The 26,328-nt window shown below is 45.7% G+C and overlaps 1 protein-coding gene across 1 annotated transcript in view; it reads right to left on the reverse strand.

Annotated features, from left to right (window-relative positions):
• CHSY1 (chondroitin sulfate synthase 1) overlaps positions 1 to 26,328 on the reverse strand; it is a 133,982-nt gene that overhangs the window by 90,315 nt on the left and 17,339 nt on the right. The window contains exon 2 of the mRNA XM_060260414.1: positions 18,888 to 19,383. Coding sequence (XP_060116397.1) covers positions 18,888 to 19,383 — 496 coding nt within the window. The remainder of the gene's footprint in view (positions 1 to 18,887; positions 19,384 to 26,328) is intronic.

Below are 26,328 nucleotides of genomic sequence, written 5' to 3' on the forward strand. Positions count from 1 at the left end.
ATAAATGAAGTGGCCTTCTACTGAATCACACCCCTGGTCCATCCAGCTCAGCATTGTCTACTCTGACTGGCAGGAGCTTTCTAGGGGTTCACGGAGAGGTCTTTCACATCTCCTACTGCTTGCAGCTTTCCGGGACTGAACCTGGGACCTTCTGCATGCCAAGCAGATGCTCTGCCACTGAGCAACTGCCCCTCCACCCCTTGACATGGCTACCCATTTGGAATTAACAGATTTGCTAATTCTCTCTGTCACCGGACTCCTGTTTTATTCAGCAATTCCGGGGGGGGGGGGGGTGTTGTAGCAGGAACTCCTTTGCATATTAGGCCACACACCCCTGATGTAGCCAATCCTCCTGGAGCTTACAGCAGGCCCTGTAAGAAGAGTCCTGTAAGCTCTTGGAGGATTGGCTACATGGGGGAGGGGGTGTAGCTTAATATGCAAAGGAGTTCCTGCTACAAAAAAAAAACAACCCTGCCGTTCACCTTAAAGCAAAGAGTTGGACCACAGCTCTCCAGACTGATCACTCTCTTCTACCCTCCAGCAATTTTGTTTTAGGGTTAATAACAATAATAAATTCTGGACACAACTGTTGCGATGGGACATTTTCCGTGTGTGCCTGCAGTCCACTCACAACTGACTTATAAGACCCCATGCGGTTTTCACAAGAGACATTCAGAGGTGGTGTGCCGTCACTTGCCTCCATGTCATGACCCTGCTATTGCTCGGTGGTCTCCCATCCAAACACTAGCCAGGGCTTAGCTTTCAAGATATCGGGCTAGCCTGGGCTATCCAGGTCAGGGCCTAGACCACGCTTAATCGGGCATCTTCGGCTGACTGATCCTACACGCGTGGATGGGATAGGCTTAGAAATTTTGACCTGAAAAGTACCGTTTAAACATCCCACCCTGACTTCAAAAAGCCAACAGAATCCTAAGGACGCTCGGCTGGTTTCAACGAAGGCCAGGGCCTTTTCGGTCTGGGCCCCTACCTGGTGGAATGAGCTCCCCCTGGAGATCTGGGCCCTGCGGGGCTTATCAAGGTTTTGTAGGGCCTGTAAGACGGAGCTCTTCCGCCAGGCTTTTAATTGATCCAGCGGGCGTCCTCTGAAAGTCATCACTTCCCCCGGCATTTCACCATTATGGTGTTATGTGATGCTACTAGCCACCAGTCGCATGCTGTTTACTGCCATATCTGTAAGACTGTTTACTGTGTTGCTCCTGTTCTGTAATGTTTGTTTTTATGGTATGGTTTTAACTCTGTTGTTTTATTGTTGTGAGCTGCCCTGAGCCCGCCTGCAGGATAGGGCGGGGTATAAATCCAAAAATTAAATTAAATTAAGTACCTAAAGTTATGCAAGAGAGAGCCAGTTTGGTGTAGTGGTGAAGTGCGTGGACCCTTACCTGGGAGAACCAGATTTGATTCCCCACTCCTCCACATGCAACTACCTGAGTGAGTCAGTCTTAACTCTCTCAGAGGCCGTTCTGGAAAGAACAGTTTCTGTCAGAGCTCTCTCAGTCCCACCAACCTCACAGAGTGTCCGTTGTGGGGAGGGGAAGGGAAAGGAGATTGTAAGCTGCTCAGAGACTCCTTTAGGTAGTGACGGACGGGGTATAAATCCAATCTCTTCTTCTTCGACGCCCCCCCCCCCCCAGCAGCATTTCACACATAAGTTGGGGATGCAATACCTCCAAACTATTTCTATTTATTTCTAATACAGAGGTGGCCAAACTGTGGCTCAGGAGCCACATGTGGCTCTTCCACACATATTTTGTGGCTCTCATATCCCCCACTGGCTTGGAGGATTCATTTAAAGTTAAAGTTGCTTACTTTCCACCTCTCTCTCCCTCTCCGCTCCCCATCTTCCTTCCTTCCCTCCCTTCCCTTCCAGCACTTATCTGACGTTTATTCTATGTGACTCTTATGTTAAGCAAGTTTAGCCACCCCTGTTCTAATAGGTGGTTATTTTCTTAAAACACCATGTAATTAATCACAACCCAAACACTACACAACTTCATTACTACAGAGGTGCTATTTGCAGGGCTATTCACTTTCACTGCTATTCATGAGGAAGCCTTCAGCTTCCTTTCAGGAAGGCATATTGATACGGAGGGTTTAGATGAACGACCGCTAAAAACGACCACTTAAAAGCTTCTTTAAAAAAAAAACCCATGGGAGTGAACAACCGTTTCCTGAATTCACATGCAGGGAATCTGCACCTGTTAAAATCAAAAACAGTAGGAATTGCCAAGCTTAAGTTTATGCAGCAGCAGAGACTGGAAGATGTGTATGTGGTTCAAGACTTAACATTTGCAATCGATACCTTTAAAAAGTTGTAATTACACTTTCAAAACTGATTCTTATGGGACTTGGCAACGGTTGGAATCGGCTGGTTTGGCATGGGAACTTAAAAATAAATAACTAGGGTGGACTTAGGTCCCTTGAGTTAGCCTGGTCCACGACAGCTTCTTATGCTACAAGGTTAGAATCTGCTGGCATAAAAGCTTTCTTTCGTAATACACTTAGTTGAGCTCCTGATACCCTGAAGGAGCAACAAGCAGATGCTTCAACCATACCATGACACCATAGCTTATTATAACCACAGTTAGTTTGCAAAAGAAGAAGATGATGATGATGATACTGGATTTATATCCTGCCCTCCACTCAGAATTTCAGAGTCTCAGAGCGGCTCACAATCTCCTTTAACTTCCTCCCCACAACAGACACCCTGTGAGGTAGGTGGAGCTGAGAGAGCTTTCACAGCAGCTGCCCTTTCAGGGACAACCTCTGCCAGAGCTATGGCTGACCCAAGGCCATCACAGCAGTTGCAAGTGGAGGAGTGGGGAATCAAACCCGGTTCTCCCAGATAAGAGTCCGCACACTTAACCACTACACAAAACTGGCTCTAGAAACAGATAAGAAACAGAGGAGGAGATTGGATTTAAACCACTTAACCACTACACCAAACTGGCCAGGATTCAACAATAATTCAAATCCTCATTCACATTGCTGAATGCTGGCTAGCCTTTGTTCTTTCAGCCTACCTCCTTCACTGAGATCAAAGCCTGTGTTTATGGTAAAGGGCCAAGTCAGGCAAAGAAGTCACAATTTTTGTACATCGCGCAACTGTGGCTAATGAACCAAATTTCAAAGCATGGTTGAAGATATATTGAGCTGATGGACCGAAACAAAGCACAGCTAGCAAAAAGCAGCCTGCACTTGGACAGTCGCAAAGAACAGTTTTTACCACACACCCATGATGCAGCCAATACTCCAAGAGCTTATAGAGTTCTTATTCCAGGGCCTATTGTAAGCTCAAGGAGGATTGGCTACATCAGAGGTGTGTGGTCTAATATGCAAAGGAATCCCTGCCCTGATTAGCCCTGATTAGGCCACACCCCTTAATGTAGCCAATCCTCCAAGAGTCAGTTTGGTGTAGTGGTTAAGTGCGTGGACTCTTATCTGGGAGAACCGGGTTTGATTCCCCACTCCTCCACTTGCACCTGCTGGAATGGCCTTGGGTTACCCATAGCTCTGGCAGAGGTTGTCCCTGAAAGGGCAGCTGCCGTGAGACCCCCCCCCCCCACCTCACAGGGTGTCTGTTGTGTGGGGAGAAGATATAGGAGATTGTAAGCTGCTCTGAGTCTCTGATTCAGGGAGGGCGGGGTATAAATCTGCAATTCTTCTTCTTCTTCTTACAGAGCTCTTATTCCAGGGCCTACTGTAAGCTCCAGGAGGATTGGCTACATCAGGGGTGTGTGGCCTAATATGCAAAGGAGCTCCTGCTATTAAAAAAGCCCTGAAAATGAGGCAGCTTTGTGTAGCAAAGTCAGATTCATGCTCTACAATGGAAGCATACTCAAGGACCTTGGGCTGGTCACACACACTCAGCCTAAAGCTACCTCACAGGGTCGTTGTTGTAAGGATAAAATGGTGAATGGAAGAATGAAGAGTGAGGGAAGGCTCATTACTATTTCATTCTGAAATATGTAAAGACAGCACATGGAAGTATAACTTTTGTTATGGGGTTGGGACACCACAATTAAATGCACGTGGCATGACCCAATGAATCTTCAAGGCATTTCATTAAAGGCAACTAACTGGTATAGTCAAAGTGAGAGCTGCACCATAAGGAAGGCCGAGCGCAGAAGAATAAATGCTTCTGAGCTGTGGTGCTGGAGAAGACTTTTGAGAGTCCCTTGGACTGCAAGAAGATCCAACCAGTCAGTCCTAAGGGGAATCAATCCAGACTGTTCCCTGGAAAGTCAGATGATGAAGCTGAAACTCAAATACTTTGGCCACCAAATGAGAAGGGAGCATTCACTGGAGAAGACCCTGATGCTGAGAAAGAAAGAAGGCAAAAGGAGAAGGGGACGGCAAAAGATGAGATGGCTGGACAGCATTACTGATTTAACAAACACGAATTTGAGCAGACTTCGGAGGATGGTGGAAGGTAGGAGGGTCTTGCGTGACTTTGTCCATGGGCTCACAAAGAGTCGGACTCAATTGTGCGACTGAACAACAACAAAAACTGGTTTACCTTCAGCAGACTCAAGTGACATCTTGGACTGCACCACTTAACGCTGTGGGCAGAGAGGACTCCCCACCTATCGAAAGGACTCCTTGCAGATCAGGAAGAAAGCAAGACTGTGCCTCCTTGCCATGCTGTTTTTGCAGGTGTAAGCAGGGCTTTTTTTGGTAGAAAAAGTCAGTAGAAACTTATTTGCGTATTAGGCCACACCCCTGACGCCAGCTTTGTTTTGCACAGGGCTTTTTTGTGGGAAAAGCCCAGCAGGAACTCATTTACATATTAGGTCACACCCCCTGACACCAAGCCAGTCAAGACTTCATTCCTGTGTGTTCCTGCTCAAAAAAAGTCCCGGGTATAAGGCATCTTTTTTAGATTGAGGCAGGAGATTTGAAGATGTGTGAGTCCCCACCCACCCCACAGCCTTATGTGGTATAGTCCAGTTGTGGAGGGAATCCTCGATCAATTCTGCCAGATTTCTAAACTGGCCGCCAATTCTAAGTCTAGCAAAGCACCTCTGACCTATTTTGGAAGCAATTTAATAGACTACATCCTGACCTACTAAAATATTTAAATAGTTTAAAAATGGCCAAGGACTTTTGGAAGAAAAAGGACTTTTCCCCTAGTGCCATCAAATAAGAGAAGATCTAACAGAAAGTGGAACGGCAGAGCTCAGTCACTAAGGGAAAGCTGATGCCTGGTTCATTGTTTAAACATCACACATCAAACATTTGATGGTACATTTCAGTGAAAAAGGTCAATACTGCTTGACAAAACGTAGGTAGCTGAAGCAGAATTTCATCACTTAACACTAAAACAAGCCCGTTCTACACTTCCTCCTAAAGCTCTAACAATATTAGCAATGTTCTGTTGACTGGTCTGGATCTGAAAGCAAGAACTTAAAGGTCACCCTGTCCCAAGAAGGAAAAGAAGTTAATCCTTAGCCTTTTAGACAATCAGGATTCCCAGCCAGGTTTTAAGAGGACTCCAGCTGACTGCCTGGAAAGTTCACTACCATCAGGGGGTCAAGATAAGCTTTTGCCCAGAAGAAATTACTGCTAACACGCTGGAGACCCTTCAAGGCTCAGTGAAGGGTAAAAAAGACATCACAAAATTAGCAGCGCTCCGAGGTTTATTTGCCAAAGTTATATGGGCTCAAATAAGCAATGCACAAATCCAACAATTACTACTTACTAACTAAAAAGCCCCACGGAGTTTGATGGGGCCCTGGAGGAACTGACGGTTTCAGGACTTTGCCTAAATCTTATCTCTCCATTTGTTACCCTCCCCCTCCTTTTCCCCATCTGAAATCCCAAATGTGTCACCGTTCAGTTATAGTGGGTAACTAATACACAGGGGTGGAATTCTAGCAGGAGCTCCTTTGCATATTAGGCCACACACTCCTGATGTAGCCAATCCTCCAAGAGCTTATAAGGCTCTTTTTACAAGGACTGGACACATCAGAGGTGTGTGGCCTAATATGCAAAGGCGCTCCTGCTAGAATTCCACCCCTGTTAATACATATAAACCACTGCTGGGGGGCTACCCGTCTCCGGGGATCCTTTTGTCTGGAACAAGAAGCAAGTTCAGCCCTCCAGAACACAGCTGATTTATCCCACAGAACTCAACGGGTGCCATCGATTCCCAATTTACAAAGACCTGCCTTGCATTATGTTCCTTGGTCAAAGGGACATGTGACCAAACAATGGGACTTTGCTACTTATATAGACACAGACCTTTCGACATGAAACTATATGCTGATCATGCACAAACTCTGATTTTTAAAATACATTTTATACAATATTTGGGGAGGGGGGAGATGAAAGAGAAGATGGGGTTGAAAGCAACAACTTCTAAGAACAGCAGGTACCTTCCTTCCTTCCTGACCCAAACAGGTAATCTGAGTTCCCAGTAGATCCATAGTAGAAAAGGAGGGGACCTTTCGAGCCATCCAAACCCTAAAGACATTTTTGAGCTCAGAGGAGCTCTGCGTTGTCACACAGATGTCGCTATGGGTATGCCAAAGTTGTAGGGCACTTTTCCTTGTAGCAAACAGACAAAATGTGACCCACAGATACACACACTTGAAATAACATTACATAGCGGCTAACAGAATGAGCTGTAACATGGATGGCTGCTGGTTCGAATCTCTTTCAAGTCACAAACTCATTATGTGCCCACCATTTTTCAGCCAGACTCTCTCATCTGCAATATGAGACACCTTTGGCATATTTTATAAGTGGTGTAAGGATAACCAAGTAGAATCATAGCTGGAAAGGACCTCTAGGGCCATCTAGTCCAACACCTGCACAATGCAGAAAACTCAAATATTGCCCCTCCACACACACACACACACACACAGTGACAGATACCTGCTCCACGCCCATAAGACAGCTATATATATCCCTCCAAGATCCTTGGCCAAACTAGCCTGAACAAAAATTGCTGCCTGACCCCAAAGGGGTGAACAGCATTTCCCTGGGCGTGTAAGAAAGGGCCACAAGAACTAAGCACTGAGGCAACCCTTCTTGCCCTCCTTCTGGAGAAATCCCTAAGTTTACAGAATCAGCATTGCGGTCAAATGGCCATCTAGACAGGGGTGGCCAAATTAGCTTCATGGAAGAGCCACACAAAAAAAACATAAGATGTTTGAGAGCCTCAAGAAGGAAGGAAGGAAGGAAAATAGATAGAAAGGGGGAGGGAGAGAGAGGTGGGAAAAAAGCAACTTTAACTGTTTAGGCTTGGAGAGGTGATTTAAAGAGAGAAATGCCTTCTCCAACCTGGCCAACAGGGCAGTGGGGGCATCGAGAAGCACACAATACGTGTGAAAGAGCCACATGTGGCTCCTGAGCTGCAGTTTGGCCACCCCTGATCTGGCATGTGAAGCTCAAAACCTCAAAGAAGTTTGCTAAATCAAGGGGAACTGGAGTGGGCAAGCTAAAACTTTTATGGGGCTCCCTGCACTGGGAGTTTTGCACAGTGAAGAATACATATCAGCAAGATTTTTTTCTGGAAAAAGAGGTACCAGAACTCTCAAGAGGGAAATGAAGGAGAAACGCATGGGTGCCCCTCATGAACTTAATTTTGTTTGCACTTAGATGTTCCAGAACTCCATTCCACTGTGTTCCCCCAGGGAAAAAAAAAGCCGTGCCCCTATTCCTATTGAATTCCCCAATGTGCACTTACATATATGGTACTTTGCTTTCAGGCTTAAGAAGTGTAGTGGGTAGAATGTCAGACTAGGGTCTAGGAGAAAAGGGAAGGTCCCCTGTGCAAGCGCCAGTCATTTCCAACTCTGGGGCGACGTTGCTTTCACAACATTTTCACAGCAGACTTTTTACAGGGTAGTTTACCATTGCCTTCCCCAATCATCTACACTTTCCCCCCAGCAAGCTGGGTACTCATTTTACCAACCTCGGAAGGATGGAAGGCTGAGACAACCTTGAGCTGGCTACCTGAAAACCCAGCTTCCACCAGGGATCAAACTCAGGTCGTGAGCAGAGCTTAGGACTGCAGTATTGCAGCTTTAACATCCTGAGCCACGGGGCTCTTCAGGGTCTAGGAGATCCAGGTTCAAATCCCCATTCTGCCATGGAAGCTCGCTGGGTGAGCCTTGGGCCAGTCGCATACTCTCAGCCTAGCCTACCTCACAGGTTATTGTGAGAATAAAATGGAAGAGAGGAGAATGATGTAAGGCACTCTGGATCTCCGCTGGGGAGAAAAGTGGAGTATAAATGAAATAAATACACTTTACCCACTTAGCAACAGGGCTGCTACATACAATTGTATTTTTGAAGCTACAGAGGAACAGTTTGGTTTTTTTAAAATTCCTGGACATGCATCATTACCAAAAAGAGATGTAAACTGCACAGAGTGAATTCAGTACCAGCTCAGACATCTGAAAAGTGGAGTGGTACAGCCCTTGGGCGAAGGGCTTCACAGGGCTCAGTAAAGTGGGCATTAATGCCCAGAACACAATACAGAGGGAAAGATTTTACAAAGTCGCCTTCTACAGCTGTCTTGGCTCCTTCCTTCCTGCCTCCAGCAAGGAAGCCTGTTAAAGAAATAAAGGAGGAGGGACGGTGGCTCAGTGGTAGAGCATCTGCTTGGGAAGCAGAAGGTCCCAGGTTCAATCCCTGGCATCTCCACAAAAAGGGTCCAGGCAAATAGGTGTGAAAAACCTCAGCTTGAGACCCGGGAGAGCCGCTGCCAGTCTGAGTAGACAATACTGACTTTGATGGACTGAGGGTCTGATTCAGTAGAAGGCAGCTTCTTATGTCCAAAGCAAGGCATATTAGAGCAACAGGAGCTGAAAGAAATGCATCAAGACAAGAGACTGATAGGACAAGGGGATAGCAAAATTTGAGTCCAGATTGCTAGCATTTAAGCTTCTGAGAACCAAAGCCCCCTTTATCAGATACGAGGAGGAGGAGGAAGAGGATATTGGATTTATATCCCACCCTATACTCTGAATCTCAGAGTCTCAGAGCGGTTACAATCCCCTTTACCTTCCCTCCCCCCCCCCACAACAGACATCCTGTGAGGTAGGTGGGGCTGAGAGAGCTCTTACAGCAGCTGCCCTTTCAAGGATAGCTCTGCAAGAACTATGGCGGACCGAAGGCCATTGCAGCAGGTGCAAGTGGAGAAGTAGGGAATCAAACCCGGTTCTCCCGGATAGGAGTCCGCACACTTAGCCACTACACCAAACTGGCTCTCGTAAGTAGGACAAGGGAAGCTTTGTCTCTCAAAAGCTTGGACCCCGTTGGCCTTTAAGGTGCTCCAGGCCTCAACTCTTGCTCTTCTATGGCAGACCAACACAGCTGCCCACTTGAAACAGTGAGAATAAAGGCACAATAAAAAAATTAGAGGCAATATATCACAAGCAATGCTCTCTCTAAGCCACAGGTGGAGAACCTTTTTTCTGCCAAGGGCCATTTGGATATTTATAACATCATTCGTGGGCCATACAAAATTATCAACTTAAAAAACAGTGCTCTGCTAAGGGAGAACGATTCAGGCCAGCAGAATCAAAGCAAATACTTGTTTTTCTATTTGAAGTCACGTGGGGAGAGCCTAATTCAGAACACACATACCCCGGACTGCTGTCCTAGGCAAATTCCTAGGTCCAGGCATATTAGACCACATCCTCTAATATTAGCATATTAGGTCACACACTCATTAGCATATTAGGCCACAGCATCTGGGATAATCAAGTGCAAACTGAACTGGTGGTAACTGGCTCCCACCCCCCAGCCCTGCCAGCCCTCCCTCCCTTCAGCAGCAGACCTTTAAAGACACCCACATACCCCAGCAGCAGTTCTTCACAATGCCCACGAGAGGGAGGGGGCAATCCCTGAGGGCCAGACCAAGTGATCTCAAGGGCCGTAAACGGCCCTTGGGCCTGACATTCCCCACCCCTGCTCTAAGCTGTGGAGCCTTGTGAGCAAAAACTGCACTTTATGAGCTACCGGCATTAAAGTTGTGAGCGAACGATTTGACTACTGCATAAATTAGCTTGCTCTGGGGCCATTTTTCCTGCGCTAACACAAAAATGTGTGAAACAGAGGCTAAAAAAACTGTGAGCTAGTTTATATTAAATGGGAAGGGACGGTGGCTCAGTGGTAGAGCATCTGCTTGGGAAGCAGAAGGTCCCAGGTTCAATCCCTGGCATCTCCAAAATAGAGTCCAGGCAAATAGGTGTAAAAAACCTCAGCTTGAAACCCTGGAGAGCCACTGCCAGCCTGAGAAGACAATACTGGCTTTGATGGACCGAGGGTCTGATTCAGTAGAAGGCAGCTTCATATGTTCACGTTCATAATTCAGCTTAGAGGAAACACTGAAGACAAGTACCAATCTACCTCAACCACGCAGGCAACAGGACAGTACGCGTAAGTAGAACTACCAAAGTTCAAAAATGGCCAAGTTCAGAATACACATTTTTGGAATGTAGATTCCACGCAGCTCTGAAAGTCTGGCTTTCGTGAACTGCTTAGGTTGAGCTGGGATTAGTCCAGCGCTTGAATGACATCTTGAGGGGCAGTATGCAGGCCAGGTGCTACTGTCTGGCACCCTAGGCAAGGCTATCTTCTGCTCCCCCCATACCCAAGGCTCTTTTCCTAGCAGAAGCTCTTCTGCATATTAGGCCACGCCCCCTGATGTAGCCAATCCTCTAAGAGCTTAGAAGGCTCTTAGTACAGGGCCTATTGTAAACTCCAGGAGGACTGGCTACATCAGGGGGGCGTGGCCTAATATGCAGAGGAGCTCCTGCTAGAAAAAGAGCCCTGTGGGCCATACCGGTGACGTCATTGAGCCACACGGGGGCGGCCAACTCGGCACCCCCAGAAGGCCAGCTCCCTAGGCAATTGCCTAGTTTGCCTAGTGCCAGGGTTGTCCCTGACACTATGAAAACTGGGGTCTTGTTTGTGTTTCTTTTGGCGTCGGCTGAACTTCCAAGCAGCTTGCTGCTGCCATGGCTGATGCTGGGAACTGCAATTCCCAGAGGGTCGACAAAGCAAAGCACACTGGCGCACTCATGCCAAGAGGACAGGAAGCTAGCGCAGCACAGTGCCTCAGGAACGAGCTACAAACCCAAGACGTCCCAGGTCCAAGTTTTATACTTGCTTCATGAGGCCTGGGGCAAACTGCAATCTCTTAACCTCAGCTTCTTCATCTGCTTTACGGGGGAAATATTACTGATCTGCCTTCCAAGAGAGTTGCAAGGATTACTGCGGCAATACATGAGAGGTGAACTACTGGAGAACACATGAAACTGGCTTATAGTGAATCGGGCGATTGGTCCACCAAGGCCAGTATTTTCTCCTCAGACTGGCAGTGGCTCTCCAGGTCTCAGGCTGAAATCCTTCCTATCACCTACTATCTGATCGACTGGAGATGCCGGGGATTGAACCCGTGACCTCTTGCGTGCCAAGCAGGTGCTCTGCCGCTGAACCACAGTCAAGCTCAGGGGTGGCCAAACTTGTTTAATGTAAGAGCCACATAGAATAAAAGTCAGGTGCTTGAGAGCCACAAAATATTAATGTCAGATGTGTGACAGTCGTGAGGGAGGGAGGGAGGGAGGGAAGGAAGGAAAACAGATGAGGAGGGAGAGAGAGGTGGAAAAAAGCTAACTTAAGAAGAAGAATTGCAGATTTATACCTCGCCCTTCTCTCTGAATCAGAGACTCAGAGCGGCTTACAATCTCCTATATCTTCTCCCCCCACAACAGACACCCTGTGAGGTAGGTGGGGCTGAGAGGGCTCTCACAGCAGCTGCCCTTTCAAGGACAACCTCTGCCAGAGCTATGGCTGACCCAAGGCCATTCCAGCAGGTGCAAGTGGAGGAGTGGGGAATCAAACCCAGTTCTTCCAGATAAGAGTCCACTCACTTAACCACTACACCAAACTGGCATGACTCTTTAAAGGCATTCTCCATGACACTGGTTGGCTTGCATTAGAGAAGCAACCAATACTTTTCCAAGTCAGCCGATGGGGCAGTAAGGGCTTCAAGAGCCACACAATACGTGTCAAAGAGCCACATGTGGCTCCCGAGCCGCAGTTTGGCCACCCCTGGTCAAGCTTTTCCCCAATGTTCACTGACAAAGCCAAGCCAGTTCCAAATTGAACTGAGGGGTGCTTCCCAAGGTTTTGCGGGGCAATCACAGGACCTGAAGTCATGCTTACTCAAAGTTAGGCACAAACTAGGCCTGTGAAGTAGAATTCTGGAAGAAGATGGGATGGATAGGGAGATAGAGCCTATGTTTCCAGGCTCCACACTGCTTGCCAGAAGGTGTGTGCAAGGATTTCCATTCCAGTCATACTACTCCATCTCCGTTTCAGTGGGGTGGGGGGACAGAAAGAGCCTTTAAAAACAAAACAAAGTAAAAAAGCTCACATGGAACTAGGAGACATGCGTTGCTACCACCAGTCCTTATACAGTCTGCCCAGAAGTTTATTTTCAGCACCTTGTCGGCAAGCCCATGGTTTCCGTTCTCTTTTCAGAAACAATTTTTGGACCTTTTAAGGTTGTTTTTTTTCCAGTTTCACAAGTACACGCGGCTAAGACATCTGGCAAGCTTCAGTGCTGCCCAAAAACGAACAGCAAATTACTTTCAGTATTTAATAACTCAAAAGGAGGAAGAATAAACTCAGACATATCAAGAGAATGGCAAGTCGCAACTTCCCTTGTTTTAAAGAGAAAATGCTAGCAAGAAAACAGAATTCTGCATCATGATGCCAAGAGACAGTAAACAGAGGGAGATCCACTGTACTGTACAGCCTGCCCTATTGTGTACAGCCCTTGTTGTTCTCTGCTTGTACGAAGACAGTACAGAGGAGTGGGCAGAGTGTTAGACAGTGGTTGATTCCACAGGCAGCTTTTGTGCCACATGACTCCCCAAAATGCAGCAGATTTCATTTTGTCTTCCACACCACATCATTGTGCTTCTGCCAACCTTCCACTGTTTTCTCGAGTTCCACTGTGATTTCCCCTAAACCTGCTTGGGCAGAACTTTCTTGGAAAATCAGGTTTGGGGAACATAGAAGGGAAGGTGCAGAGTTCACAGTTCCCACCATTAATTGACAGGTGTCTTTATATAGGTTTTTAGACACAACAAAACTGTATAAAATATAGAATTTTCATTAAAAAACAAAACATAGAACCAGGGCTTTTTTTGTAGCAGGAACTCCTTTGCATATTGGACCACATGCCACTGATGCAGCCAATCCTCCAAGAGCTTACAGAAGGGCCTGTAAAAAGAGCTCTGCAAACTCTTGGAGGATTGGCTACATCAGGGGTGTGGCCCAATATGCAAAGGAGTTCCTGCTACAAAAAAAGCCCTGCACAAAACCAAAACCCCTCAAGATGGAACACTCCTACTGTCTCTAAAATTAAAAGTAATTAACAAGTCTTCAGCAAACCTATCTCAAGTAAGGTAGAAGGTGAAGGTTCTGAGATAACAAATCAAACTGAGTTTAGATAACTATCTCAAACTCTCAGGGCCACAGGTATATAGTTGGCACCTGTCAACATGTAACACATCTCTGTCGCTGCCCGAGAGAAGGTTAAGGAGATGCTAATCTCTAGAGAGACTTGGAAGAGATGCTAAGAGCAGCGGTGCTCTCAATTCCATATAAAGCCTGCAAGTGAAAAATGTTGGATGGTTTCTGGAGCTCAGGAACCACAGAACAGAAAGCTTTGCTCAAGTGGACTATCGGAATAGTTCTGAATTCAGCAAAGCACTGAATTTAGTCAGAGATAAGCAGTAGCGATAAGCTGAAACAGTAAGAAAATTAAGATGTCTGCTACAACCAAAAAGGACCACAGAAGAAGGGGTTTCAGTGTAAAATCAAAGCAGATAGAATACCACTCCAAGGATTCTGTTGTAGCTTTGAGCTTTGAGTCTGTGTAAGAAATTATTGAAATCGGGTTCCATTTTCACAGCCTGGTTAACTGAAGAAGACCAGTATTGAAACGTCTTGAAATCTAGAGGAGACGTCTTATGAAGGCTGCAAGGGGTTCCCGGTCCCTCCATTTGAAAGAATTTCACAAAAGGTTATGGACCGCACGATGAACTTTGTTTATTGGAGGAAGGATTTCTGAAAATCCCTCTACCAGAAAGTATTGGAACTAATTGTTGTTTGTTAATAATTTGTAAATTTTTCTGGAGGGAAGAAATTGGAAATTGATGTTGATATTTGTAATACACTGGTTTAAAGTTGTATATAGGATAAATCATATATAAGGATTGAAGCATACTCATTTTTTTTCAGTGGTATTCTATCTGCTTTGAACAAACAAAAGGGACGGCAGGTAAAAATCCCAAAGAAAAGGGTGAACTGATACATTCAGCATCAGATAGGAGATGCCAAAGGAAGGCATAAATTTCTGCACCTTTCTGTCTGCAGCGGGCCATTCCCCATCACCACCAGCCCATCACCACCACCAGTGGGCATTTTTAATCAGCAGAAGGGGTCGTTTTGTAGAAAAATAGGTGGTGGAGCTCATTAGTATAACACATTAGCATATGTCACGCCCTCCCCAGCCAAAAGCAACCCGATGCAAAAAAGGAGAACCCTGGGCGACTGAGGCCTGCTTGGGCTAGCTAGAGATCCAGCCCAAGCAGGCCTCACTCACCTGGGGCTCTTCTGGGCCACCCCCATCCCCAATCAAAAGGCCAGCAAACCATTTGCTGCCCAAAATCACATAAGAAGTGAAGAAAGGGTGCTGCGGGCTTCTGCAGAGGTTAATGAGGGCTGCTGGGGGTGTGGCAAAGCCCCTGGTGGCTGGCTGGCTGCCCGCTCTCCTAATCCAGGGATCGTTATGCAGCTGCACCTCCTATTCAATGGACAAGGTAGGTGGGGAGGAAGAGGGGGAACCCTCAGAAAGGTTCAGGAGCTGTGCTCCTGTGAGTTCCTGCTGAATTCAAGGCCTGGAGGTCACCAAACTTACTGGAAACAGACGAACACTGCAACTTCTCGGGAAAACTGGGCCACGCTCCAGCAGCTCCTGCCTCTCCTGGCCATCGACACCACACACAAATCAAGCCCACGCCATTCGCCCACAAAGGACTGATTAAGAACAAGGTCAAAGATATCAAGACTTTAGAGCAATGGAGCAGGGCAAATACAAAAGACTGTCTTGAAAGGACAGCTGCACAGTCCTTTTTCTATATATGTAATTATCTCTAACAAAAAGAAAAAGCTACTTTTGTGGAGGGAAGCCTCCCAGCGGTGGCTAGTAATGATGCTGGCTAGTAATATTATGGGTTTGTGCCGAGGTTACATTTCTGCAGCTTTGATTAGCAGCTGCCATCTGTCTGCATCACCCTCGAGGCAGGCAGGAAACGCTGCTTAAAAGATTCCAGATTGTCTGTACACCTAAATGCCAGCCCCCAACTTAAGCATTATGTCTGCCCAAATCAAAAAGCCTTTCCTCAGGCTTATTTGCAGGAATGTTCCAAGAAGGCTCGTGTTCCCATGGCTCTCTGAGACACTTTTCGTAAGCTGAACACCTTTAAGCAAAAGCCAGTACTGATTTTTCTGCACCTTTTCTTCCCCTTTGCTCCCATATTTATTTACTTGCAGAATACAGATTCTCCCTTTCTGCTCAATCAGGGGCCCCCAGACAGTTAACAATTACAAGCAGAGCATTATAAAAACTATCACAAACACCAATTTTTTAAAACAAAACCCCACAGATCCGGCAATTAAAATGCAGGAAGGAGAGGTTGTTGGTGCTTGGGAGGGCTTCTAGTGTTCTGGCCCCTCTGATGGACCTCTTCATGGCACCTGGGGGTTTTGGCCACTGTGTTGGACAGGATGGGCCAATGGGCCTGATCCAACATGGCTTCTCTTATGTTCTTATGCATGACAAAACAAAAAAGTCTTCATCTGTCGGTGGGGGAGGGGGGAGCCTTAATGTTGTGTTGGGTAGGTTCATGTGGCTGCAGGCAGCCCTTAGGGTACACCATACAGCGTTTTAAAGGTCAACACCAGCAACAGCACAGCAAGAGATATCTACAGATCCTTACTTCTCACCCACACCCACTCCCTATGGCAGGGGGTCTGTGCACATGGTTTTTAGGCTCCTCCCACTTCTTTCTCTCAAGTAAATGGCATGGTGATTCACATCGGTATTTTTTCAGTACTCGTTTCTTAGGATTCTCTCCTCAAAGCATTTTTAAACACATTTAATAACAGTTTTGCAAAGGGTTGGGTCACACACAGTTCATGAACCAGTGCCCTCCTGAAAACAGGGGGAAGGTGCTGGTGAGAACTGCTTCATGACTGACATACAAGCTAGCCAATTAATGCTTTATAGATATAGTGGCTGCTCTAAATCAGAAGATGTGCAAACCAAACGGGAAGGACACAGTAAGGTTGAGAACCTGGAGAGACCCGTGTTCTGTAAGTGTAATTAATTACAATTAATAAATGATTTCAGCTATTACAAGACACTTCAGAAAATTCAACAGCTTGATGCAAGAAAAACAATTTACTTACTATTCTATTTATGTGCTATAGAATCAAAGCAACAAGCGTAAATACACACAGTTACTTATAAACACTCATACTAAGTAAGAATACACTGAAACAAAAAATGAAGCACAAAGTTCCAAGAGTCCACCAAGGACGACCAACTCCAGTGAGTGCAAAGTCCTTGTAGGTGGGTAGAACTCTCTGAATTAGTAATGATGTAGCTGACAAAGCCAATGCTCTGATGTGAAGACTCAATATAGAGCAATATTTTTATGAAGAAGTGTAGTTGATAACACGTTTCCTAGATTTAAAAAAACGTGTTTCGGTGTCGACCTTCATCTGACCAATTTACTTCATAATATCTGGAACCAATGCTCACAAACAGTATAAACACGCTTAGTCAATTACGCTCAATGGCATTAGTGGTTCTCTGTGTGTCTGTTTAAAAAAAAAATGTAGCGCGTGAGCTTGTGCAGAGTGCTTCACTGCTGAAATTATGTCCCTCTGTATGCACTGTAATTAGCAGGCAGCTATAAACCACATTCAGCCCTGGTTAGAAACCACGAGGAGTGCAAGAAGCAGAAACATTTAATGATAATTCCGTGAGCAGCCACTAACAATCAAAAGCAGCAGGTGAACTTCTGAGTGTCACAGAACTCAGGGGCAGGTGCCAGAAAAGGAAAAAGGTACTGTGGGCAAAGAGCTTCTGCCAGAAACCCCACCTGCAATGCCTGAATGTAGCTTAGAATGCTTTCTAAGAAATAGTTAGGTTCATTTGTGCTCAGTGTAAAAATATGACAAGCTGCGCCAAAAGCTGGTGAGACAAAGAAGCAATGGCCATTGTACTTTTGGAAATAGGAAAGCCGCCCAGTTGTTCAAATCTGCACCTGGGATTAAACCAAGCCTTGCACATAGAGAAAAATGTGGCAAAACTTGAGGACAAGAGAAGCCAAGGCAGCAATCCTGTGTTTATTTAGCTAATAGGGCTTTATTTATTTAGCTAATAGGTTTATTTAGCTAATAGGGTGAATAAAACAGGGCTTATATCTCAGTAAAAGTTTATTTATTTATATAGCCCACCTTTGTAGCTGAGACTCAAGGCAGACCAGACAAGGACTGTTCTGCAGACTGGGTGCTGTTGCCACAATGACCTCCGCGTTTAAGGCTCCAAACCTATGGTTTCCCTTTAGTACTGAGAAAAAGTATTAACTGAAGCGTAACCCAGTTTACCAAATTTAGAGCTGGTGCATTTGAATGGGGGCACCTCTAACATTACTCTCGTTTTCAGAAAAAGTAGCTTTCGGTCCTACTTAGCCACACATTTTTGGCAAAAAATAAACACACCGAACAAACCCACATGCAGGCCTGTAGCTACAGTGGAGAATGGGTCAGACCCATTCTTTCAAACCCCCTTCCAACTATATAGCCCCTCCATTGGAAAGCCCCTTTCATCATCATCATCATCATCATCATCATCATCATCATCATCATCATCATCAATTTTATTTATATCCCGCCCTCCCCGCTGAAGCAGGCTCAGGGCGGCTAACAACACTAGTCAATACGTACATTGTACAGTATTTAACAATACTAATTTAAGAGTTTAATTAAAATTCTACTAAAATTCTAAGATAATAAAATTAATTAATATGTTAGTGCTATTATACGGATGGTGAGTTTGCTTAGCAGTCTCTCTCTTTAGTCGGTGAAGGCCATGTGGAAAAGGATGGTCTTGCAGGCCCTGCGGAACTGTTCAAAGTCCCGCAGGGCCCACATTTCTTCTGGAAGCTGGTTCCATAGCTGTGGAGCCATAACAGAGAAGGCCCGAGTACGGGTACTCTGTAGTTTTACCTCTTTTGGCCCGGGAATAGTCAGCAGGTTCTTCCCTGCTGACCTCAGTGCTCTCTGGGGTTCGTACGGGGAGAGACGGTCCCTAAGGTAGGCAGGTCCTCAGCCTTTGCTCACCACCACTCTAAACAAGTAGCAGCATTGCTGATGGTCTTTTCACTTTTTTCCCTCCCCTTCCCTAACACAGCTTGTAGATCAAGGGGTGGGGGGAGAGTCAAGAGGTGTCTGTTTCTCTGAGAGAGGGGCACATAAGAAGGGGATGGGGGGAGCAGAGCTGCTGTGACTGCCCAATGAAGGGGGTTAGCTTGTGGAACTCAAGGCAGCTTACAGTGCCGAGAGCCCTGGGCTGCCAAACCAGGTGGCCCCCCAGGCCCCCCTAAATAACAAATCCTGCTGGGGGTTCCACCAAACACGAAACCCTGGCTAAGGCCCTGCCCAATTGTCCCAGAAAAACATGCCACCCGTGTCTGTCTCTTCATTGCAATTCAGTCAATAAATAGGGGGATTAAGCATCAACGGCTTCTCCGCCATCAACATACCTCATAGGACCAGACGCACTGCACGCCCGCGAACCTTCGTACGCATCTCCCGATTTCGACATCCTCGTGGGTGGTGTACATCTCTCGAAGGCATTCTCCAATGTGAGGGACCATCCTCCGCAGGACTTCCCGGCTCATAATCACCCCCGGGCCCCCCATGCAGAAATTCTCTCCGGGTTCCAGGGCCAGCTTCCCCATCTCTTCCGTGGTGCCCAGCCCCGTCTGCCCGAGGAAAAGGGGCTCGCTGCTGTTCAAACTCCGAAGGAAACTCTCCAGTTTGTCTCCTTTGACGTAAACGTCGTCATCGGCCCTCATGAACCACTCGTACTTGTCCAAGTAATGGTCATGCATATACTTGAGCATCATAAACGACTTCTTCTGGGGAGGGTAAGAGTCATCTACGCCAGGCAACGATACAATGGGGATGGGGAGGGAAGTGTCTGAGCCCTCGCTGGAGAAGAACATCACCTTCCCGGGAATGGTGCCAGACCAAGTTCTGTGGGACGAAAGATCAAACTGGGTTAGGCGGGAAAGAAACTCCACTTGCTCAGGTACAAGAAGAAACACCACTCGACTGGCCTCCCAGCACTGATTGCCATCTTGATTGCTAAAATCGGGCTGATACTGTTGACATTCTTCGGATATCCAAGTCGCCTGGGACAATCACGTCTTAATTTATGTGCTCACACCATCCATGCTGCCTTAAATTAATTTTGATCTAATGGTTTAATTGTCTTAACTGTTTTATTGCTGGTTTTAATTGTTTTTACTATGTTGTGATCCGCCCTGAGACCATTCTGAGAAAGGGCGGACTATAAATTTACAAAATAAAATAAATAAATAAAGAAGGAAGACTGCAGATTTATACCATACACTTCTCTCTGAGTCAGAGTCTCAGAGTGGCTGACACTCTCCTTTACAGACACCCTGTGAGGTGGGTGGGGCTGAGAGAGCTCACCCAGAAGCTGCCCTTTCAAGGACAACTCCTATGAGAGCTATGGCTGACCCGAGGCCATTCCGGCAGCTGCAAGTGGAGGAGTGGGGAATCAAACCCGGTTCTCCCAGATAAGAGAGTCCGCACACTTAACTGCTACACCAAACTGGCTCACCGAACCACTACACCAAACAAAGAATATAAAATGGGTAAAGGACACTGGAAGAAAAGACCCAGCTGCACCCAAATCTTCAAAGATTTACTCCTTTAGGAAACTCACCTTAAATATGAGCCTGAACATTTTTTGAGGCATTGTAAAGACGCTAATTTGCCTTGACCTGGCTAGCCTAGTCTCATCAGATCTTGGAAGCTAAGCAGGGCTAGCCCTGGCTAGAACTTGGATAGGAGACCGACAAGGAAGTCCAGGGTTACTACACCGAGATAGGCAATGGCAAACCACCTCTGAACATCTCTTGACTTGAAATCTCTACAGCAGCGGTAGCCAAATTGTGGCTTGGGAGCCACATGTGGCTCTTTCATACAGATTGTGTGGTGCTGGAAGCACTCACCACCCCATCAGCGGGCTTGGAGAAAGCATATCTCTCTTCAAATCACTTCTCCAAGCCAAGCCAGCCAGACGCATGGAGAAATTTAAAATGAAAGATGCTTTCTTTCCGCCTCTCTTTCCCTCCTTCTATTTGCTTCCCTCCCTCCCTCCCTCCTTCGGCTCTCAAACATCTCGTGTTAATGTCTTGCAGCTCTCAAACATCTGACATTTAGTCTATGTGGCTCTTACATTAAACAAGTTTGGCCAACCCTGCTCTACATGATCACCGTAAGTCAGCTGCAACTTGGTGGGAGGGAGATGGAGTATGCATATTACCAGGGGTGGAATTCTAGCAGGAGCTCCTTTGCATATTAGGGCCACACACCCCTGATGTAGCCAATCCTGCAAAAGCTTACAAGGCTCCTTTTTGTAAGCTCTTGGAAGATTGGCTACACCGGGGTGTGTGGCCTAATACGCAAAGGAGCTCCTGCTAGAATTCCACCCCTGCATATTACTCTCATCTTGTTGGCACTTCACGGCCCACCAGTTTCCAGGCTGAATGTAGGATATCAGCTATCACATACAAGGGTCTTCATGGCCTTGGACACTTATATCTGCAAGACTGCCTCTTCCCTTGCATTCTACTATGACAGCTTTGTTAATCAGAGCAAGGACTTTTGCAGGTGCCAATAGGCAAAATCAACAACTTCCTGTACATGTGCCTTTCCTGCTGTGGCCCCCACCCTACCCCACCCTACAGAATGGCCCACCTGAGGAAATCAGGGAAGCTCCCACTCTCCTGGTTTTCTGCAAACTATGCAAAACTGAATTATTCCAGGCGGCTTTTCTACACAGGCAACTGAGCTGCACTGTACTGATCCACAAAGTTATTTGGAAAAATTATTAAGCAGTGCAGTCTATACTACAGCATATGTTTTGATTAAACTAGGAACTTGCTGTGGAAGCTTGCATCGTTTAACATTGTCATGTTCATACTCATACTTTGCTTCAGTTCTATTTTTAGACTTCTCATTGGTTCTGATTCTATGGCACCGTGTAATGAATGCACCAGCCATCAATTGTATTGACCTGCTCTGTGTATTCCGCCTTGAATCCAAGTGGGAAAGGCGGACCATAAATAATCATGGAATCACAGAGTTGGAAGGGACCTCCAGGGTCATCTGAGATGGATGGATGGATGGATGGATGGATGGATGGATGGATGGATGGACAGATGACAGAAAGATGATAGACAGACAGATAGATATCCATTACCAAAATGCAAACTGAACCTGACCCTCAGTAGACAGGGCAAGACTATTAGGAAGAGGGTCAGCACATTAAATAAATCAAAAGTCATTCTTCCTAGTGTGCATCACTAACTCACAGAATTCAGGTATGGTCAGTTAAGATGGGAAATGCCTTGGATTCCCAGCTACAGAACATTGTCACACACAGAAAAGCACTTCCTTTTCAAAAAAGTTCTAGCCTTAAGGCACACTCTTCGGCATATTTGTCAATGTTCTAACCCTAAGCACCTTTCAGAAATAACACCAAGATGCTGTCTATCCTTATTATGGTGGTAGCCGAGGCTGAAGCTATTACCTAATTGGATGGCTTATATTAGGGGTGGTCAAACTGCAGCTCAGGAGCCACATGTGGCTCTTTCACATATATTGTGTGGCTCTTGAAGCCCCATTGCCCCTTCAGCTGGCTTGGAAAAGAATTGGTCTCTTTAAATCACTTCTCTAATGCAAGCCAACCAGCGACTTGGAGAATGCAAAGTTAAAATTGCTTGCTTTTCCACCTCTTCCTCCCGCCTCCCTCTCCCATCTGTTTTCCTTCCTCCCTCCTTCCCTCCCTCCTCTCACACATCTGACATTAGCGTTTTGTGGCTCTCAAGCACCTCACTTTTATTCTATGTGGTTCTTACACTAGTTTGGTTCTTAAACACTATGTGGTTCTTACACAAGTTTGGCCACCCCTGGCTTATACCCACATATCTGCCCTGACCTGGTTGGTCCAGGCTAGCCCAATCCCACCAGATCTCAGAAGCTAAACAGGGTTGGCTCTAGTTAGTGCTTGGACAGGAGACCACTGAGGGAGTCTGGGGTTGCTACGCAGGAGTAGGCAATGGCAAACCACCTCTGCTTGTCTCGTGCCTTGAAAACCCTTCAGATCACCACAAGTCGGCTGCAACGTGACAGCACTTCCCACCACCGCTGATGTATTTAAAACAAAGTGTATAGTGCAATTTAAGGGGAAATTGTTGTTATGGAAATAACCAAGCATGACTCAACATAGAGCAAGCTTGTACCTAACTCAAAAGCCACAACAGGATGCGACATGAAACAGCTTTGGGCTCACGCATCCCCCACTCCAACTGCACAGCAAACAAGCACCTAACAATTTATCAGGAAATATATAATCTGTCATTACAACTTGAAGCTATCTATGTCTTTCACTTTCTCCACCATACTAGGATTGCAAGCTGGTTATCAAACCATGGTTATCAGAGGGCATGCAAACCACAGTTTGGGTTATGACAAATTACAGCCGAACTGGAAGTCACAACCTTTGTGTGTTTACCAGGGGTGGAATTCTAGCAGGAGCTCCTTTGCATATTAAGCCATACACCCCCGATGTAGCCAATCCTCCAAGAGTTTACAAGGTTCTTTTTTGTTAGCTCTTGGAGGACTGGCTACATCAAGGAGGTGTGGCCTAATATGCAAAGGAGCTCCTGCTAGAATTCCACCCCTGGTGTTTACTCAGAAGTAAGTCCCACCATGTTCAGTGGGGTTTGCTCCTAAGTAAGTAGGCACAAGACAGCACTGTGAAGAGGTAGTAGAGCTGAAAGCACAGATTCCATTCAGATAGTCAGCCAATGATGAAAATCCTATCTGATAAAATGTGGCTCATGCAACTTATACTGGTTAATCTCCCGACCGCAAGTAATGAATTCTACTGTATAGACCTTCATTTTTCTTTTTCTCGCTTCTTCTCTGCTTCCCAATAGTTAGGACAGCCGCCCTGTTCTGCTGTTACAGACACAACAGGCAGTGCTATGAAATAAAACCCTTGAGGTTTGTGCATTCACACAAAATGCAATTAAGTGCAGTTAAAGAATAAGCTGGCTGTTTCTATACCATCACTATTGTACACCCATGAGACATCGGCCTAGGCCATTAGCAAATTTGGAAACTATGAAGAGATGTGCCGTCTACCTCTTAAACCATGTAATAATAGAAATAGCACCTAAGTTGTTAATTTTATGTATTGGTTTTAATATTGTTTAAAATGTTTTATATTGATTACTGATTATTTTATGATGTCATTTCTGGCCTGTTAGCTGCGCTGAGTCCATTTGCAGGGAGGGCGGGATATAAATCAATCAATCAATCAATCAATCAAGCTAGCTAGCTAGCTAAAAGCCATAGTTTGAAATCTTGGTTTTGTACAAAACCAACAAAGCCCAGTTTGTTGAACAATCCGTGTTCAAACATCACAACTAACTGCGACCGATTTCCCACTCACCCTATGATGCTCTGATGTTCCTCTTTTCAGCACAGTGTCCTTCCGATTTCCCACTATCTGCCCTGGGGCTTCAGCTTGCGTTGGCATTTTTGCGCGGCAAAGAAAAACGGGTTTTTAGAGGTTTCTCTTTGCCACACAAAAATGCCAATGCAAGCTGAAGCCCCAGGGCAGATAGTGGGAAATCGGAAAGGCACTGACTGCGCTGAAAAGAGGAACGTCAGAGCTGCGTAGGGTGAGTGCGAAATCGGTCTAATGATGCATCAACCCATGATAACATGTTCCAATGTAGACTCCCCGCCCAAGTTATTTGCCCCCAAAATCAGAACCTCCCAAAGGACAATTATCACCAAGGTACACATTCAAATCTTACTTTGGGGCTTTCAAAGGCCACATCGTCTAAAACTATCCAGTATTCTTTTCTCAAATTTCAGCCTACAAATACAAGGTGTGTTTCTGGCAAGAGGAAACAGGGAAAGGGGACCATTTTGGGTGCTGAGGCAGAACATTTCTTTAGTCATGTTAGTGGGGTGGCTTTGTTTGCAACATAATCTGCACTCAGAATCTGACTTGGAAACACTCTGGGGGTGTGAAAATTAAGCATTCCCTCCAAGTATTCATGCTATTTTATACCAGATGTTTTTAGTTAAGGCACAGATCTGTTCACACATTTAGAAAAAGAAAACAGTGGTTGTTTTTTGTTGCCTCATTTTTTAAAATAGTCACACAAGTGCTTTTAAAATTCACACGCATGTAATGTGCAGATTCATCTAGCAGAGTTGTTTAAAAAAAAAAACACACTGACACTAGAAGGATCAGAAAAGCTGTCAAAGACAGTTTATCCTTTTTAATTTTTTAGAAATATTAGAAGGCAGGAGAGTCAAACTACCCTAACCACCTAGGCTGGATAACAATTACTAAACCATTAACCTCACAGGAATACCCATTAAAATATAGCATACTGAGATGCTATTGGGATGTTACACATTTTTACTGTCTAGACATATTCAAAATATCTGGAATATCTATTATAAAAAAAGGAGGTGCATTTTTTAAAAGTGCCACAGAAGTGAAAAAAAATTCTCTGAAAAGCAAGATACTGCTCAGGTCTTATGAAAGGAAAATAAACTCTATATTTGCCTTGATGCTTATAGTGGTTAGCATTGGTCTAAAACCTGGGAGAGATCACACTAATGTCAAAAACTAAAGAATAAGGAACAGCCTTGGTTATCAATGTTTTTTGAAACTTTGTCACTAGCCAGAACTACACGAGCGAAGGAAGCTATAGTTTATTCATTGCCTCAGATTATGAGGTGCCTAAATATAAATTCTGAATTAACAATGTGGGGTGGTGGGTGGTTTAATGCTACAGAGCCTGCTAAACTTCACCCAGCCTCCGTCCTCCACATGTCTTAATTTGGCCCTGTCACTGGTAGCAAATTCTGAGGTAGCTTTTCTGTCAGGGTTGCCAGAAGCCATTTATTTGATTTTCATTCTGTCCATTAAAGGACCTCATGGGTGACATCCACAGTCACCTTCCCTCTCTTCTAATCCTCGCAGCCAGCCACTCTGTCAGGTAACTTCGGCTAGAGAAAGTGTCACTGGCCCACGGCCACACTGGTGGCCGTGTGCTCTTGTGTTTTCAGAGGCCTGTCCTCTGAAATGTTGCCTTTCTGCTTGTGTCCAGTAAGATCAGTTGAGTCGCATCAAAGAAGTTTCGCCATTTACTTCAGGGGCGGGGAACCTTTTTTCTGCCAAGGGCCATATGGATATTTATAACATCATTCGCGGGCCATAAAAAAATTATCAACTTAAAAAAACAGTGCTCCGCCGAGGGAGAATGATTCAGGCCAGCAAAATTAATGCAAATAATTGTTTTTCTGTTTGAAGTAATATGGGGAGAGCCTAATCTGGTGCGCACGCACACACACGGCCCACTACCCTAGGCAAATGCATAGGTCCAGGGCTTTTTTGTAGAAAAAGCCCAGCAGGAACTCAGTAGCAATTAGACCACATCCCCTAATATCAGCAGATAAGGTCACACACTCATTAGCATATTAGGCCACACCATCTGGGATAATCAAGTGCAAACTGAACTGTGATAGTAACTTTTCCAGGCCCTGCAGCAATTATGGACGGCCAGCCAGGCCCCAGGGAGGCTGCCACATGGCTCGGTTCGGTCCAGCAATCCCCGAGGGCCACACCAAGTGACCTCAAGGACCATATACGGCCCTCGGGATGGAGGTTCCCCACCCCTGGTTTACCTCATTTCTACACCACCTTTTGTTACACAGCCCTATTGCCTCACCATGAGGATGCCACAGCTGACACACAAACGAATCCTGGAAAGAACGAAGTTTGAGTCCAATGGCACCTTTAAGACTAACAAAGTTTTATTCTGGGCATAGGCTTCAGTGTGCAAAAGCTTA

This window comes from Heteronotia binoei, chromosome 19 (genome assembly GCF_032191835.1).
Source record: "Heteronotia binoei isolate CCM8104 ecotype False Entrance Well chromosome 19, APGP_CSIRO_Hbin_v1, whole genome shotgun sequence".
Lineage (NCBI taxonomy): Eukaryota > Metazoa > Chordata > Lepidosauria > Squamata > Gekkonidae > Heteronotia > Heteronotia binoei.